The sequence below is a fragment of the Scyliorhinus canicula genome, chromosome 20 (genome assembly GCF_902713615.1).
Source record: "Scyliorhinus canicula chromosome 20, sScyCan1.1, whole genome shotgun sequence".
In the NCBI taxonomy this organism is placed as follows: domain Eukaryota; kingdom Metazoa; phylum Chordata; class Chondrichthyes; order Carcharhiniformes; family Scyliorhinidae; genus Scyliorhinus; species Scyliorhinus canicula.
The window spans coordinates 11,885,591-11,904,972 of record NC_052165.1 but is presented as its reverse complement, the minus strand read 5'-3'; the positions used below and the strand labels follow the sequence as shown (position 1 = coordinate 11,904,972).

The following is a 19,382-nucleotide window of genomic DNA, read 5'->3' as shown; positions in this document are numbered from 1 at the left end:
ATTCAGTCCTATTTCCAAGTTTGAAAGGTGTGGGAAGGGGTTTGAGGAGGTAAACAAAATGTGCAAACCAGCAGGAAAAGTTCCAGATAAGTCGCCAGACCACAAAAACACAATCTGGTTACTAGAATTCAATGACACTAATTAGAAACACAGAATTGCAAAAATTAAATTCCAAAAACAACCCGAAAAAAATCCCATTTTCGATACACAGAATTTTACATTAGCACATTGAAATTATTAGCATTTTTTTCCAAAAGAGCAGCTCACAAATACTTGCAAATTCCTTTTTAAACTTTTTTCCTTTAGTTCAGGTAACTGTCCCTCATGATTGAGAAAGGTCTGTGATAATATCTTTATTAGTGTCACAAGTGGGCAACACTGCAATGAAGTTACTGGGAAATTCCCCAGTCGCCACACTCCGGCACATGTTTGGGTACACCGAGGGAGAATTCAGAATTTCCAATTCACCGAACAAGCACGTCTTTCGGGACTTTGGGGGGAGGAAACCGGAGCGCCCGGAGGAAACCCAGGCAGACACGGGGAGGACATGCAGACTCCGCACAGGCAATGACCCGAGCCGGGAATCAAACCTGGGTCTGTAGTGTTAGCCAAAGATGCACAGGAGACAACTCCAAAAGGAAGGTCTAGGAGGTATCAGAGGTGACAATATCTTTGATGGTAAACATTTACTAACTCTGGAGATGCTAGTTTTAAGACAGGTAACTCAGGTGCACACACCTTCGCTAAGAACACAAAAGCTGCTCGCAACATCGAATACAAAAATGTTAGAATACAGAATGTCAGTTCTTTTCAGTGAGATTTTATCACAGCTAGTAAATCCCTTTGGCATTTCGTATGGTGAAATTCATTGGGCTGGATTCTCCGATTTGAAAACTAAGTGCTGACCCCGGCGTGGGAACAGCGGCATTTTATGCCCGAAAAAATGGCACAAAAGCTGCACCGATCCTCCGTCTGGTGGGGGGCTAGCAAGCACGCAGCGTAAAGCCCCCGGCTTTACCTGCGGAAACGGCCGGAGAATTGCCGAGCCTGTGGCCGTGCATGCGCACGGCGGTAGCCTGCAGCGGCCGCCGCGTGCAACATGGCACCGGCCACACGTGGACCCGGCCCGCCAAAACCTACCCCCTGTAATCAGCCTCGCCATCCCTGGGACACCCCCCACCAGTGCCCCCAGCCCCCGCCAAAGGCCCCCTGCCTTCAGAACGGTTCCCCACCACTCCCCGACTGTGGCGCTGGACTCAGTCCACAGCCGCCACGCCGGGTTCACACCATCAGGCATTCGGCCCATCGGGGGCGGAGCATTGGGGGAGGGCCTCAGGTGATGTCCTGAGACCGTCCAGAGGGGGCGGAGCATTGCAAAAGCAGCGCTGCCCCCGATTTCGATGCAAACGGGGATCCTCCGGCCCATCGCCGAACACGATTTTGGGGTCAGCAGCCGGAGAATTCCGCCCAAAATGTCAATGTTGCAACAGTGATTTCAGAAATTCTCTCCACACCACCACCTGCTGATGAGGGCATGAAACTACAGTATTACAGGCAACAGCTTGAAACATGAGATTTGTGCTAAGATGCTTGCATCGGCAGTTTGAATATTAAAAATTCCCTAAGTGAATGTCTGAAGTCATGTCAGCAGATAGCTGGACAGTAAGAGCAAATAGCATGCACAGGATTTTATAGCCATCTGGGTGATGCACATAAAAATTGGAAAGATTAATTTGTTGCCTCCTGGAGCCAGTGACTCACAGATCCCAGCTGAGGCAGCAAGTACAAGTAGGCTATTTAACCGCAAAGTGCATCACATATGTCCGCAAGTTCTTACCGACATTGAATCCGTTCCTTTTCCATTAGGCCACTGGCAATGTTCCCTGTAAGCTGGGCGGCCACGTAGCAACCTGAATATTTCCATGTAGGCCACACACACATCTATCTCTTGCTTGCAAAAAAAATGTAAAGGATCCACGTGCCCAAACAAGTCGGCCATGTGCTACAGAAAAAATAAGTACACTGGCCACTGGATAGCAATTAGAACAAGGAACCTTATTAATTCTTCTCCCAGACAGCCCCCCCCCCCCCCCCCCCAACCTCCCCCTCCCAAGCAAGGGGAAACGGAAACCAGCAAAGCACCACTACCTCTGTCCCAGCTGAGATCAGCGAACTCAACAGACCTTTCTGCTACGTATGGCTCAGCATTATACCACACAGCATCGGGTTATTAGAGGGGGGAGATAATCCGCCAAAAAAAATTAAATGGCTAAAACAGAAAATTCATAATATTCATCAACTCTGTGGATTTTCACAATTACAACTTAAAAATGCGCTTTTTTTTGTGGAAGCTAAGTTTGACTTACTTGAGCAACAAGGCTGACTTTGCCTGATTCTGCTGTCGCTGTTAAGATGGACTGCCGAGGACAAATTCTGAGACAGCCAGGATATCCATCAGCCTAAAGAGCCATGTTCTGTACAGACCAGTATGTGATTTAAACAAATAAAACAAGAATGCACAGGCCACTTGACCACAAATATCCCAGCTATGTTGGTGATGGTATATTCAAATGTAGTGGCAGATTTCCAGCAGTCTTGAGGGTTGAATCAATGTTAAGTATGAGGCAACCAATATGAACTAACAGGCGCTTGCTACAAATAATTGTCAGTCTCTTTCACAGGGGTAAAAGTGCCAGTCAAGACATCGGGTTGGATTTTACGCCCCCCACCCCCCCCAACCAACGTGTTGTTGGCTCAGTCAAACTGCTGTCTTCTTTGAGAATACCTCCAAGAGGACATGATGAGTCACTGTCAAGCAGAGGACGTAATTTATTTAGCCTTCCTTGAATATCTCCGTGAACTTGATGAGCTTCTCAAAGAGCACTTGAAAAGTTAACACTGTGGCTCAGGGATGGCCAACCTTTTAAAGCACATTTTAGTGCAGAAGAAAGCCATTCGGCCCATCGAGTCTGCACTGGCCTTTGGAAAGAGCACCCTACTTAAGGCCACGCCTCCACCCTATCCCCGTAACACCACCTAATCTTTGGACACTATGGGACAATTTAGCATGGCCAGTCTGTCTAACGTGCACATCTTTAGTCAGTGAGAGGAAACTGGGGCACCCAGAGGAAACCCATGCTGACACGTGATGAAAGTGCAAACTCCACACAGACACCCGAGGCTGGAATTGAACTTGGGACCCTGGAGCTGTAAGGAGCAGTGCTAACCACTGTGCCACCATGCCATTCGTTTCCTCCAGTTTCCTCACATAGTCAACAGCTGCACAGGTTAGGTGGATTAGCCATGCTAAATTGCCAGATATTGTTCAAAGATGTGTAGGTTAGATGGGGTTACGGTGATAGAACGGGGGAGTGGACAAGGTAGGGTGCTCTTTCAGAGAGTCGAGGCAGACTCGATGGGCCGAATGGCATCCTTCTGCACTGTAGGGATTCTATGATATACGGTGCACAGCAGCAACTCACAAAGGTTCTTTCAACAGCATCTTCCAAACCCAGTGGGCTCTACCACCTAGGGCAAGGACGGAAGATGCTTGGGAATACCACCGCCTATATATCACAACTCTTTCATTGTAGTTACGTCAAAATCCTAGAACGCCCTCCCTAACAACACTGTGGGTGTACTTATGCCAAATAGACTGCAGTGGTTCAAAAGGTAGTTCACCTTCCCAAACAACACTGGCCTGGCCAGCAATGTTCACGTTTCAAGATTGAATATGAAATGAAAATCGCTTATTGTCACAAGTAGGCTTCAATGAAGTTACTGACCTGCACAGAACATAGAACTTACAGTGCAGAAGGCGGCCATTCGGCCCATCGAGTCTGCACCGACCCACTTAAGCCCTCACTTCCACCCTATCCCTCTAATCCAATAACCCCTCTTAACCTTTTTTTAAAATCACTAAGGGCAATTTATCTTGGCCAATCCATCTAACCTGCTTGTCTTTGGACTATGGGAGGAAACCGGAGCACCCGGAGGAAACCCACGCAGACACGGGGAGAACGTGCAGACTCCGCACAGACAGTGACCCAGCAGGGAATCGAACCTGGGACCCTGGCGCTGTGAAGCCAAAGTGCTATCCACTTGTCCTACCGTGCTGCCCTAGAAATGCTACTGGTTAGTAATTCACACGAAACAGGGAACATAATGAAAGCAGTGTGTGAAGGAGCCAGTTTCAAATCAGTAAGTTAAGAATAGGTTGCATTTATTAATAATCCTCATTCACTGCACACAGCATGTTCCGACTCACTGTGTGAACTTTGCTCTTGCTGTTACATTACTTCTGCAATGTTGTAAACTCACAGAATCACACAAAAAAAAACTGATGAAAACCTCTTAAATCTCTACTTAACCAATGTTGTTACCAATGGAAACAAGTTCAGTATCTAAAGACTCTCTTTGGAACTCTCCTTGTTCCTGGCATTACCCTTGCGAATTGATGCTGTACACTCATCACAGCTTTAGTGTCCTTTTATAATGGGTGTCTAAAATGGCACACAATAACCCAAATGTGGCCTCACCAATGGTTTGTAAAACTGCAATTGCTTTTTGACTCTTACACTCCATGCTCATACTTGTGAACAACAATTCGCAATCATATAACAAGCGCAAATTACTGCAGATGCTGGAATCTGAAACAAAAACAGAAAATGCTGGACAATCTAGGTACCCAACCTCCGCAAAACCATCAGGGGCGCCAAGAGACAATATCGAACTAAGCTAGAGTCACAGACTAATGACACAAACCCGTCGGCTGTGGCCAGGTTTAAACAACAAACCGGGCTACAATGCAAAGCTGTGTAGAATCTCCAGCAACAGAGCACCCCTCCCCAATGAACTCGATGCATTCTATGCTCGTATTGAGCAGGAAACCAAACAAACCGTTGTCAACTGCCCCAACAGCCTTGGACACACCCATACCTACCAACACAGCTCCCAATGTCAGATCGGCTTTCTTGAAAGTGAACCCTCGGTAGCAACGGGTCCTGACGGAGTCCCTGGTCGCGCACTCAGATCCTGCGTGGACCAACTGGCGGGTGTGTTCGCGAACATCTTCAACCTCTCCCTACTCTGTTCCAAGGTTCCCACCTGCTTCAAGAAGACCACCATCATATCGATGCCAAAGAAGAACCAGACAATGTGCCTCAATGACTACCCCCCGGTGGCCTTGACATCTATTATTATGAAGTGCTTCGAGAGGTTGGTCATGAGATACATCAACTCCATACTCCCAGAATGCCTTGATCCACTGCAATTTGCATACCGCCACAACCGGTACACAGCAGACGCCATCTCCCTGACCCTACACTCATCCCTGGAACATCTCGACAACAGGGACTCTTACGTCGGACTCTTATTCATTGACTACAGCTCCGCCTTCAACACCATAATCCCAACCAAGCTCATATCAAAACTCCAAAACCTAGGACTTGGCTCCTCCCTCTTCAACTGGATCCTCGACTTTCTGACCCATAGACCACAATCAGTAAGGATAAACAACAACACCTCCTTCAGGACAGTCCTCAATACGGCACCCCGCAAGGCTACATACTTAGCGCCCTAGTATACTTCCTATACACACATGACTGTTTGGCAAATTTTTGCGCCAACTCCAGCTACAAGTTTTCTTATGACACAAGAGGACATAAATTTAAGGTGAATGGTGGAAGATATCAGGGGGATGTCAGAGGTAGGTTCTTTACCCAGAGAGTAGTGGGGGCATGGAATGCACTGCCTGTGGAAGTAGTTGAGTCGGAAACGTTAGGGACCTTCAAGCAGCTATTGGATAGGTACATGGATTACGGTATAATGATGGGGTGTAGATTCATTTGTTCTTAATCTAGGACAAAAGTTCGGCACTACATCGTGGGCCGAAGGGCCTGTTCTGTGCTGTATTTTTCTATGTTCTATGACCGCAGTGGGTTGGATCTTAAACAGATGAGTCAGAGGACAGGATGGAGATAGAGAAACTAGTGGCGTGGTATAACAACGACAATCTCGCCTTCAATAGGCCGGCACGGTGGTACAGTGGTTAGCACTGTGGAATGGAGTTTGCACTTTCTCCCAGTGTCTGCATGAGTTTCTTCCGGGTACTTCGGTTTCCTTCCACAATCCAAAGATGTGCAAGATAGGTGGATTGGCCATTTCCAAATTGCCCCTTAGTGTCCAAAAGGTTAGGAGAGATTGCTGGGTTACGGGATAGGATGGAGGCGTGGGTTTAAGTAGGGTGCTGTTTCCAAGGGCAGGTGCAGACTTGATGGGCCAAATTCTATTTGTACTGTAAATTCTATGATTCTTATGTCAGCAAAACTGAGGAGCTGGTCGTTGACTTAAAGAAGCAAAGTATCGTACACAGCCCTGACTGCATCAATGGTGCCGAGGTGGTGATGGTTGTCAGCTTTAAATTCCTAGGTGCGCACATCACCAACAACCTGTCCTGGTCCACCCACATCGCCGCTATGACCAAGACAGCACCACAGCGCCTATATTTCCTCAGGAAACTAAGGAAATTCAGTATGTCCGCATTAACTCTTACCAATTTTTACAGATGTATCATAGAAAGCACCCTAGCTGGCTGCATCACAGCCTGGTATGGAAACTGCTCGGCCCAAGATGGTAAGAAACTACAGAGAGTCGTGAACACCGCCCAGTCCATCACACGAACCTGCCTCCCATCCCGCTCCCACCCGGATTATTCACTCTTCCAACCGCTTCCATTGGGCAGGAGATACAAAAGTCTGAGAACACGCACAGATTGAAAATCAGCTTCTTCCCCGCTGTTACCAGACTGAATGGACTAAACTGATCTCTCCACACATCTTCTCCACTGAGTAGCACGACACTCAATGTCTATGTACTTACATTGTGCATTTATCGTATATTCTATGTTTTTCATGTATGGAACAATCTGACTGGACTGTACGCAAAACAATACTTTTCACTGTACCTCGGTACACGTGAGAATAAATCAATTAGTCTCAGCAGGTCTGACAGCATCTGTGGAGAGAGAACAGAGCTGACGTTTTGAGTCTGGAGGACAGCCAAAGAAGCTTCCAGACTCGAAAGTTGGCTCTGCTCTCTCTAAACAGATGCTGTCAGAACTGGCGAGATTGTCCAGCATTTTCTGAGTTTGCAATCACACTTCACCTTTAACATAGAAATAGGTGCCAAGGAACTCCACAGAGCCAGAAAAGAGATAGCTGAGGAAATTGTGGAGATATTAGTGATGATCTTGCAGGAATCACTAGAGGCAGGAAGGGTCCCAGAGGACCGGAAAGTGGCTAATGTAACACCACTGTTTAAGGGAGGGAGGCAGAAGACGGGAAATTATAGGCCGGTTAGCCTGACTTCGGTCATTGGTAAGATTTTAGAGTCTATTATTAAAGATGAGATCGCGAAGCACTTGGAAGTGCACGGTAAAATAGGAATGAGTCAGCACGGCTTTGTCAAATGGAAGTCGTGTCTGACAAATCTGTTAGAGTTCTTTGAGGAGGTAACAAGCAAGTTAGACAAAGGAGAATCAGTGGAGGTGATTTATTTAGATTTCCAGAAAGCCTTTGACAAGGTGCCGCGTAGGAGACTGTTAAATAAGTTAAAAGCCCATGGTGTTAAGGGTAAGATCCTGGCATGGATAGAGGATTGGCTGACTGGCAGAAGGCAAAGAGTGGGGATAAAGGGGTCTTTTTAGGAATCCACTCAACTTATCTCTTCTGTCAAATGAATATCAAGGTGCTGTGTAGTTTAAATCGCTCATGATTATTATTCTACATTATTTATTTATTTCCTCAATTTGCCTGTGTAGTTCTTGCTCCACCTCCCTTCCACCATTCAAAACTAACATGATTTTCCTCTCTCAAATCCATGCTGGCTGTCCTTTGCTTAGCGCGTGTAGTTCAAAGTGTTCGCTAAATTTACATTAAATTATGGATTCTGAGGGTGGGATTTTCTGGCCCTGTCGCAAAATTCCCACCCAAAGTCAACAGTCCCACGGCTGATCCATCAAGCTATCCGTCCCCCCCGCCCCCCCGCCCCCCCCCATGACCATTCCTGCCATAGGCGGGACCAGCAAATTCCAGCCGAAGGGTTTTTACACAATTGACTTTAGACTGGCTGATTTGAATATGGATGTCATTTTTGACTCCTTTCTTTTTCTTTCTGCACGTTTTTCTACCAATTCCATCTCATCTTTCACCCTGGCACAAGTGAGCGAACGCGTGGGAAACTCCGCAGTTTTGCTCAGGGCCTCACTGCCCACCTCGGGCTGGTCCAGCACTATTCATTTATTTTAAATCCAGCACCCGAGAGCTCCTTTACCAGGATGTTTAGACAACAAGTAATGGAATTTCTAGATACCCGATTCCCAATTCTATACGCAATCCCGGTTCCAGCGGCCACTTTCCAAGGGAAATAACTTAGTCACTGGAATGAATTAGTCACTGAAGTCAACAAAATTATTATTTTTTTGTTTGAATTATGTGTGGGCAGGTTCCTGGCAATGAACATACTCCTGTTTGGCTTTCCTCCTTCTCTTTACATATGGGCTGCTTAATCTGATCCTGTCCACAAATTAATTCCTGAAGGGGAGAAGCGGTATCCTTACAATTGTAAACCACCCATCATAGGTGAGTCATCATCTCCACGGATATGAAAACTTTGTGAATGAGCAAACGGGGTCAGCATGTTCAAACAGGGCTGAATGTCCTTTATTAAATTCACCCATCCACTGAGAAACTGCAATATATTGATGGCCGATTTTATTCAAAACGCTCAGCCTGATTGAAGTAGGTAGGAGCGCAACGTTCCGTGATCCATTTGATTTTCAGGTGCACTGACTCACTATGCCACAGGGTGCCAAGATAACGATTCATAAAAATGCCTCAATCTCTCTGAAAGAAACAGGTATGGAATGGAAACAAACTGTTTTCCTCGTGGGGAGGAAATAGGAAGACAGTGAGCTGCTTTCAGATAACTAAAAGAAGAGGTCAACTTCTCGCAACCTTGCTGGGATTGTTTCAAGAACAGCACTGACAAAGGTATTCAAAGAGGGACTGAGAGGGGCTATGGAAAATGGGTGTACCAGTTATACTGATATAGGGCTTAAGTCAAGAATTTAATTGACACTATATTTAAATTATTTTCTGCTTCTATTTCAATATGACTGCGCAGCTTTGTTTAAAAAAGGGAGAGCAAACAGGATAAAGATGTGCAGTTAAATGGTCACAAAGGACACGATGCTTCATCCGCGTTAGCTGTAAGCGCAAAGGGCAATATGGGTGCAAAACTCACGAGAATCGGAAAACCAGATTTGCAACGGCGAGATCACGTTTTCTGATTTTCTCCACCTTTCACCGGTAATTTCAAAACATTTGAATAAACCTTTGTATAATTAGCGAGCTTCCCCCTCCCCCTCCCGTTTACCCCACATTTGGAAGTCCCCCTCGATGACATGACGTCAGATCAGCAAGGTTTACAACTGCTTTTTGAAAACATGTAGCAGTCGAGGAAAACCCACATTGGGTGCATGCTTGCCAGGCTGGCACTGCCAAGGGGGAGGCCCTCTGTGGAGTTCCACTGGGGGGGGGGTTCCCTTTTCTGTGTGAGCAGGGTTTGGGGGAGGGATCTCTCCTGGCACACATTGGGAGTGAACTGCCCCAGTGCTTGAGATTTTTTTTCACAGAAGTGGAAAGTTATCAATGAATGACTTTTTAAAAAGTTTTTTTACACATCCCATTGTCACTATGGTGCTTGTTACTTTTATACGGTGAATGGGCATGGAAATGCTATAGCGTGGTATAGGGGGCTTGAGGGACCATTGGGGTTTTGTTGGGACATATCTTTGCATGGGATGCACTAGGGACCATAGGGGTTGTTGGGGGTGGGGAGGATTGGCATGAGGGGCATAAGGGGCCAAAGCATATGGGTTGAGGCATTAGGTGGCAGGGTTTGAGGCATAGGAAGTGTATGGAGGATAGTGGTTTCGAGGGGTGAGGGCCTTTATTTTTTATTATAACTGGGACAAAGTGTTTCAGGTCTGTGGCCTTACTATCTTGAGACTGTCTGCTGCATTTCATTTTTGATTCGATACAGATTAAGACTAATAGCAACATGTGAAAATTTCATAGAAACAACCTCCCGATCAATCGAAAGTACTGGACCTCAAAGTGTATTTGCAGATTTTGTCTCTCCCCCCCCCCCCCCCCCCCCCCCCATCAATTACTAAGCAAGACTAACCAACCCACACCATGACAGCTGTCATTTGACTCATTCTCCAATGTCCCTCCCATTCGAAAGTGTTCAGCATTCAGTCAGTACCTTCCACACAAAAGAACTCACTATCAGAGAAACATCAGCAGCAAACCCACACCCCAATCAATCTATAGAATAGCTGGTTCATACTTATTTGTACAATGCTCAGGGCATTGACTGCTGCTACGATCGAGGAGAATACTCAGAAAGATCAGCAAGATAGCCATCGTTTTCTAGGTGCCCAGCAGTGCCTCTTCCCCAAATAACAGCATCTCAACTAGTCCTTGAACACTTCAAGTTTCTGTCTCAGAATTCAAGAATGGCATTCCAGGATTAAAATCAGTCTTTGCTTGAAGAAGTGCTTCCCGATGTCAGGCCAGAATCTGCCTTTTTCGAGCTTGTTCCTATCTCCCATTGTACTGCTGTTGTGATGTGACCTAAAATAGTACATGGATTTAGTCTTCCATTTTCTATTATTTTATAGCCCTCTGCAAAAGATCCCCTCTCATTCTAATATTCTCTGCAGCACTTCACACAAGGTGAACGCTTCTTTTGTGCCCCTGTGGCCAGAACTGAACGCAGAACTCAAGAAATATCCTGATCAGGATGTTGGACAGCTTTAGACTTCTACTCCATTGATTTGACAGGATAATCCAGCCTGTATTTCCTCTATTGATAGGTGGCACCTTTTAAGTTTAGAAATTTTTCAACATCTCTCCTAGCTAACTCATATCTCCCATTTTTGCTTTCAATATGCAACTCCTTTCACCCTACCTGTGGTGATCCTTTTCATAGTAAACTCTGTCTCAGTCCTAAGGCCGGTTTGTTGAACTTAACCCACCACCCCTCCATATTTTGTATCATTTGCAAATGTGGCTAATTGAGACATAGGGCGCGATCTACCCACCGTTCGTGCCGGCGGGGTACTCCGGTCCCACTCCTTCACGGGAAATCCCATTGACAATGGCGGGATCGGTAAAACTCCGCCGCCAAAAAACACGCAGCAGTTTGGTCGGTAAATCTTGGCCGTAATCCTTTCCAGTTTTAACCTCCTCAAAGTTAATTTAAATAATCAGTAACAATGAGTTCCATTCAGAGTATGCTTTAAACACTGGAAGATAATAATAGTTTTTATATTAACGCTGCAATGACGTTACTGTGAAAATCCCCTAGTTGCCACGCTCTGGCGCCTGTTCGAGTACACGGAGGGAGGATTCAGAATGTCCAATTCACCTAAAAAGCACGTGTTTCGGGACTTGTGGGAGGAAACCGGAGCACCTGGAAGAATCCCACGCAGACACGGGGAGAACGTGCAGACTCCGCACAGACAGTGACCCAAGCTGGGAACCGAACCTGGGACCCTAGCGCTGTGAAGCAACAGTGCTAACCACTGCACTACCGTGCCACCCACGAACAGGGTAAACTGCACTCTACAAGCAAAATTAGTCAGTTAAACATTGAAATGATGCGGTTCAGTACAAGAAAATGCACTGAACTGTGATGCACTACATTGCTTTATCAGAATCACAAGGCAGTGAAGCAAATTATTCAAAGTTTCATAAGTACCCATGTACAGGAGAAAGGATGTCTTTACTACAGCTGTACAGGTCCTTGGTGAGAGTACTATGTGCAGTTTTGATCTTCAATATATACTTGCCATAGAGGGACTGCAGCGAATGTTCGTCTGACTGCTGCCTGACTCCTCATATGAGGAGAGATTGGGTCAACTAGGCTGTATTCACTGGAGATTAGAAAAATGAGAGGGGGGTCTCATTGAAACGCATAACGTTCTGGCAGGGCTGGACAGACTCGATGCAGGGATGATGTTGCGTTTGGCTAGGGTGAGGGGTCATGGTCTCAGGATACGGATAGGCTATTAAGGACTGAGATGAGGAGAAATTTCTTCACTCAGAGGGTGGTGAACCTGAGAAATTCTCTCCCATGGGTGGCTGTGGGGGCAAGGTCACTGAATGTGCTTAGGAAAGAAATAGATTACGATCTGGACACTAAAGGGGAGAGCGCGGGAATATGGCATTAAGATAGAGGATCAGGCATGATAATACTGAATGATGGAGCAGGCTCAAAGGGCCGAATGGCCGACTCCTGTTACTATTTTCTATATTTCTTTGTTCCTAAGTGAGCTAAAAATTTTAAATATTTAAAACACTCATAATATTTAAAATATTAAAGAATTAAAAATGTACGTTCAACACTGACTAGACTAAGCCCTTCTCTGCATAAAATAGACTATTACTAGGCCATTGGTAACTGTTTTTACAAATGGCATTCAGCACAGTCTGAAGATCACATTACAGCAGTGAATAACAGGCTTTACAATAATAATATTATAATAAACGCTTATTGTCACAAGTAGGCTTCAACGAAGTTACTGTACAAATTCTTCCAAACAAAATCCCGATAATAACTGTACACGCAACAAGAGTTTGTTTAAGAAATAAACATAGGCGAGACCAACGATGGGATATAAAAGTACAGACAAATACTTTAATTCCGACACGCTGGGATGTCGGCAATCCAATGCAGGTTGGCAAAAATGGGGTGACGGGTAAACAGGGTTGGGATACAAGTGGGAAAGTTTGAATGAGCCAATGGTCACGGAAAATGCGAGAGCAATCGAGTTCCACGGTTACAAAAGCATGGACGAGGGTTTCAGAGCAGCTAGGCCAGGGCAGGCGATGTAATGGAGATGGAGTTGGCAGCCTTTGTGATGTACAGGGAGCGAGGAATGTACAGGCGATGGAATTCTATCTCATAGTTGAATATGACTCCAAAGTCACTGAAAACCTGGTTTACGCTGAGGCAGTGACTGGGGAGGGGGAGGGTGGAATCCATGGTAGGATGTTTAGGATGGGGCACCAATGTCGACGGCTAGTCTTTCCAACCTTTAACTGGCGAAAGCTGGAGTTTGGGCACACGGACTGACAGCACAAGGTAGCACTCCGGCACAAATGGAGCGATGAGATCATTGTGGTGATTGATCTGTGGTTGACAGCCAGCTTTTTACGAACTGTAAGTAAACAGTGAGCAGCTCAGTTTGCAAGCAATTGGACTTTCAGACCTATAAAAAATTAAATAGAGCTACTTCCTCACCCAAACTCAGAATTCCAAAATTAGGTAAAAGACTTCCAAAGTAATTAAATGTAAAGGAACACACAGTTCTCAGAAATATGATCTGACTCCATAGATTCCAGTTTACTAAATTCAGTGCCAGGGAATTTATTGAAAACGTTTTACGGATAATGGGCAGAATGCTTCCTTTTTGAGACCAAGTGCAGGAACATGGAATGTTTCCCGCTGCGGCAGCCAGTGGGAAAACACGTCAAATCTTCCAGCCTCAATCTCATTATTATGCATCCGGGTGTTTCACGTCATATTCAGTGGCGGGGCAGGCCTGGATGACGTCTAGTCCATCCATTGTGTCTGGGCATCACAGTGAAAGGGTGCCCAACATCACTGAGCCACCATTGGAGAAAGAAGGTGCACCTCCCGAAAATGAAGGCAGATCACCGAGAGCACTCGGAAACCGGAAGGAGGACCTCCTGAGAACGAAGGTGGATCTCCTGGAACATTCTGAAACTCTTCATATCAAGAACTCCTCAAAACAGGCAATTGGCAATAATTACTGACAAGATCCATGAAAACCATAAAATCAGGGAGAATTCTTTGTTTTATTAAGATGCAATCTATGTATAATATAAATATACACACCAAGTCGCGAAGACATAATAAATGCATACAGAGCAACATGGATTACATTAAGATAAGTGGACATTTGTGTTTTACATTACAAAGTGGGAGATTATGCCATAAAAACAAAATGCCTCACTCAAATGCAAAGCAAGGCACTGTTTCTCACCCTCGAGTGGAATAGGAATTGATGCCACTTTGAAACGTCAGGTATTTCTCACTTCAGAGTCAATATCCACCAATAAATCCATGCAAAATTTTATATTTACATATTTGAAACAACCATTTAAAACAAAATGGACCAAAAGCCTGCCATGAGTGCTGGTTAAAACAAAGTACTGCAAAAGAGAAAAGTAGGCACCAGCCCTACCATTACCGCCATGGAAAATCCCACGTCGACCCAAGCTATTTTTAACTCACGTTCTCGAATTCCACCCAAGTCGCCTCTCACACTCGGGGAAGCTTCAATGCAGTTGCTAACCGGTGAATTTGTTAGCCAATTTAGGCACTCGTTTTGGAATTGATTGTTCTTCAACTTGCAAACTCTAAATTGATGCTTACATAGAAATGTAGGGACTCCGGAATGGGTTATTCAGCTCCTCACATCATCCTTTGAATATTGGAAAATCTGTACTTCAATTCTATTCACCCACGTTTGTTCCCATTCCATGGTCGCCATACCCAACAAAAATTTATTAGTTTCATCTGACCTAAAACACACAGTCCTTTGCGAGTTTCCAGTTTCTACTACACTTTATGAAAAAAGGTGCGTCCTGATTTCACACACAAATGGCTTTGCCCTAATTTTTAGGTTCCATACACTCTTTCTAGATTTCCCCACCAAAGGAAATTGTTTTTTCTCTATTTGTACCCTAGCCAATATCTTGCTTAGGTGACCCTGGACCTTCTAAACTTGAGGGAATACTGAACAGGTTTATGGAAGCGTCCTCATAAGTTAACCAAAGTTTTAAGCCCTGGTATCATTCTGGTGAATCTGTTATCGTTCTGGTGAATCCTCACAGTGCCCGAAGGCCAACATATCTTCTCTTGTGGTTCAATGGTGAAAACTGAAGGTACGGTAATACTGTACTCCAGCTGAGGCCAAACAAAGGCTCTGTGCAACTGAACCATCACTGCTTCACTGTTGGATTCTAACCCCTTTGAGATAAAGACTAATATTCATTGGGCTTTTAGATTCAATTTGTAGCTATGTTCTAGCTTTTATGGATTTATGTACATGGGCACCTAAACCCCTTTGCTTCTGCTACAGCTTCCAGTCACTCAAGATATTCTGATTCATCTTTCTCATATCCAAAGTAAAGACACCACAGCATCCCCCCCCCCCCCCCCAATATTAACCAGCAACTGCCATAGCTTTACCCATTCACCTATATGTGGGCATCGCTGGCTGGGCCAGCATTTGTTCCCCATCCCTGAGGGCATTTAAGAGTCCACCAAATTGCTGTGGGTTTGGAGTCACATGTAGGCCAGATCAGGTAAGGATGAGATTTCACTCCCTAAAGGTCAATAGTGAACCAGATGGGTTTTCACAACAATTGACAATAGTATCATGGCCATCGTTAGACTTTTGATTCCAGGTTTCTTTTGAAGTTGAATTGAAGTTCCGCCATCTGCCCTGGTGGGATTCGAACCCTTGTCCCCAGAGCATGGGTCTCTGGATTACTAGTCCAGTGACAATACCACTACGACACTACCTCCCCTAGAATTGGACACAGTTCTCAAGATGGATCTGACTAGAACTGGAAGCAGTGTTCGAGGGAGGTCTGATCAGAAATGGACACCATTCATTTAACTGTAACAATTGCAGAGTTCTTCATCTTTCAATGCTGTACTTATAAAAGAAGGCCCTTGTCATGCAGTGGGTTTGCATCCCTACCTCGGAGGCCAAAGATCTGGGTTCAAAGGGCATCATGGTAGTGTAGTGAACAAAGAAAAGTACAACACAGGAACAGGCCCTTCGGCCTCCAAGCCCGTGCCGACCATGCTGCCCGACTAAACTAAAATCTTCTACACTTCCTGGGTCCGTATCCCTCTATTCCCATCTATTCATGTATTTGTCAAGATGCCCCTTAAATGTCACTATCGTCCCTCCTTCCACCACCTCCTCAGGCAGCGAGTTCCAGGCACCCACTACCCTCTGTGTAAAAAAACTTGCCTCGTACATCTCCTCTAAACCTTTCCCCTCACACCTTAAACCTGTGCTCTCTAGTAATTGGCCCCTCCACCCTGGGAAAAAAACCTGACTATCCACTCTGTCTATGCCCCTCATAATTTTGTAGCCCTCTATCAGGTCGCCCCTTCAACCTCCGTCGTTCCATTGAGAACAAACCAAGTTTATCCAACCGCTCCTCATAGCTAATGCCCTCCATACCAGGTGTTCCCTTCCAAGTCACAAACCCACCATCCTGACTTAGAATTATATCGCAACTCTTTCATTGTGGTTACGTCAAAATCCTGGAACGTCCTCCCTAACAACACTGTGGGTGTACTTATACCAAATGGACTGCAGTGGTTCAAAAGGTAGTTCACCTTCCCAAACAACAGTGCCTGGCCAGCAATGCTCACATTTCAAGATTGAATATAATAAGACCTGCACAGAACATAGAACCTACGGTGCAGAATGAGGCCATTCGGCCCATCAAGTCTGCACCGACCCACTTAAGCCCTCACTTCCACCCTATCCCTCTAATCCAATAACCCCTCTTAACCTTTTTTTTTGGTCACTAAGGGCAATTTATCATGGCCAATCCACCTAACCTGCTTGTCTTTGGACTATGGGAGGAAACCGGAGCACCCAGAGGAAACCCAAGCAGACACGGGGAGAACATGCAGACTCCGCACAGACAGTGACCCAGCAGGGAATCGAGCCTGGGACCCTGGCGCTGTTACTGAATGGAGGAGCAGCAGCTCAGAAAGGGGCAGGGGTTGAGTTATGAGGAAGATACTTAGGAAGCTGCATTATACAGTCGGAAAGCAAACATGAAGGAGATGAGGCTGTGGAGGAATCTGTAAATGAGGACAAGTATTTTGAATTTAATGCATCGAGGACAGGAAGCCAAAGGCTTAAATGACAAGTGCGCAGACTACTTCAGGACAACGCATAGGCAGCAGAGTTTCAGATTAATTGGGGTTTGTATTTGTTCAAAACCTGGGAGGAGAGCCCAGCAGAATGCATTGCCTGTTACTATATAACGTCCTTCTTCAAAAAGTATATAATTTGATTTCCCATGTGCAGCTCACAGGAAATCCACTAATCTGCATAATTACATGTTTTGCGCTTGGTGCGATCTATGTGGCTACCTAACTGTGGGGCATGAGGTACATTTACACTTTCTTGTAAATGTTAACTTGAGATCAGCCAGAGCTTTCACTCGCCCAGGCCCCTCTCTTCCTTCCTGCTGTATTCCCAGAGCTACATTATTCCTGCTGGGCTTTCGGTCCTGAAGTTCCACAATTCTAACTGTGTGAAATCTCAGTGGACCACGGACCCAGCTGCTCGCACATAAACATGAACTCAGCCATTGTCAAACCTCAAGCTTTTATCTGAGAAAGTTAAGTTTAACCAGAAAAAAAATGTATCAAGAGAACAGAGAAAGTAGCAATAAATACGGCTGACAAAATAGAGAGGATAGAGCCAAAGAAATACGTTTAGGGCAAAGGGAATTAAGTTTGAGAGGGAGAATTGTGTGAAAACGTGACTGGGCACAGAAAGGGGAAACAATGGGCACAGTGGCACAAAAGTGAGGGAACCAATAGACTATGAAAATCATAGAATTTACAGTGCAGAAGGAGGCCATTCGGCCCACTGAGCCTGCATCAGCCCTTGGAAAGAGCATCCGACTTAGGCCCAGTCTCCACCCTATTCCCGTAACCCAGTAACCCCACCTAACCTTTTGGGCACTAAGAGGCTATTTATAATGGCCAATCCACCTAACCTGCACATCTTTGGACTGTGGGAGGAAACTGGCGCACCCGAAGGAAATTCACGTAGACACGGGGAGAAAGTACAAACTCCACTGAGACAGTCACCCGAGGCCGGAATTGAACCCGTGTCCCTGGAGCTGCGTGGCAGGAGTGCCAACCACTGTGCCACCCGCAACAGAAATAACTGGCAGAGAGGGCATTAAAAAACAGATGCCCGTGAACAGGGCTAAAAGATCAAGCTGGCGCTGGAGGGAAGAAGCCCACCGCCCGGTAAACGTCAGCTCAAGTAACGGAAACCATAGGTTGTCCACCCCACCACACAACTGACCAAGAAGAGAGATTGCCGCTCACTCACACCTGGAGAGCAAGTCAGTTTGCAAGAGAGGGTCTGGACCGAACTGGGCAGATCTGGAGCAGAAATCTATCTGGCAGGTTAAAAGAAAAGAAAATCCCCTCCAACCTCCAGAAGAAGAAGGAGAAAAAAAAAGGCGAATGGAGAGGTCATTCTGGCCCCTCAGGCTGACAGTGTGGTTTATGAGGGGGAGGGGGGGTTAGGGAGAGGTGGTGACTTTCGGCGGGCGCTAGGACCCTGCGGAAGAGATGTAGCTGCACTCTGTTTGGGGTCTTTACCAGTTTTATTTTTGTCAAACCCGATGGTTTTATGGCGAAAGTGTTTTGTTATTAGGGGGGGGATTTAGCGGGGTGCACGTCTTGGGACGGGTTGAGCAGTTTCCAGGCTCCCCTCCCCTCATCTCATCTCTCCAACAACAACAACAGAAAACTTGTTGAACTTCCCCCCCCTGATTTTAATCCTATTTTTAAAAAATTATTTACCGGTGCTCAGATTGTCGTTGATCTTCAGAGGGACCCGCAGGATGTAGACGAGGAAGAGCATCAGGAAGAACCAGAGCGTCCACAGGTAGGTCCACGACCAGACGATGCAGGACTTGAGCTGCTCCAGCAGGCTGCCGCTGGCTTCAGCCATTTCCCGCCCCGGCCGCGGCTCTCCGCGCGCGCGCCCGCGGCCCCGCGCAAGCTGGGTCCCGGAGCGCGCGCAAGCTGGGCCCCGGAGCCCGCGCAAGCTGGGCCCCGGAGCGCGCGCAAGCTGGGCCCCGGAGCGCGCGCAAGCTGGGTCCCGGAGCGCGCGCAAGCTGGGTCCCGGAGCGCGCGCAAGCTGGGTCCCGGAGCGCGCGCAAGCTGGGTCCCGGAGCGCGCGCAAGCTGGGTCCCGGGACCCGTCCCCGGGCTCCAACCCTGCACACACACACACACACACCAGGCAGGAGGCGCAATGCAGGGACACAGGGCAACTGCACCCACAGGCTGCGACGGTGCAGAGAGGATTCAAGAACATAGTGCAACTGCACCCAGAGGCTGCAAAGGTGCAGAGAGGATTCAAGAACATAGTGCAGCTGCACCCAGAGGGCGCAGAGAGGATTCAAGAACACAGTGCAGCTGCACCCAGAG

At 46.4% G+C, this 19,382-nt stretch overlaps 1 protein-coding gene across 7 annotated transcripts in view; it reads right to left on the bottom strand.

Annotated features, from left to right (window-relative positions):
- The window catches only part of LOC119954680 (suppressor of tumorigenicity 7 protein homolog), a 207,832-nt gene extending 188,892 nt beyond the window's left edge, over positions 1-18,940 (bottom strand). For 6 of the 7 annotated variants that reach the window (XM_038780146.1, XM_038780137.1, XM_038780139.1 and 3 more), the window contains exon 1: positions 18,751-18,940. In XM_038780146.1, coding sequence (XP_038636074.1) covers positions 18,751-18,901 — 151 coding nt within the window. In that variant the 5' untranslated portion in view covers positions 18,902-18,940. The remainder of the gene's footprint in view (positions 1-18,750) is intronic. The other variant, XM_038780142.1, reaches the window with a different exon arrangement.
- Between the last annotated feature and the right edge of the window lie 442 nt (positions 18,941-19,382).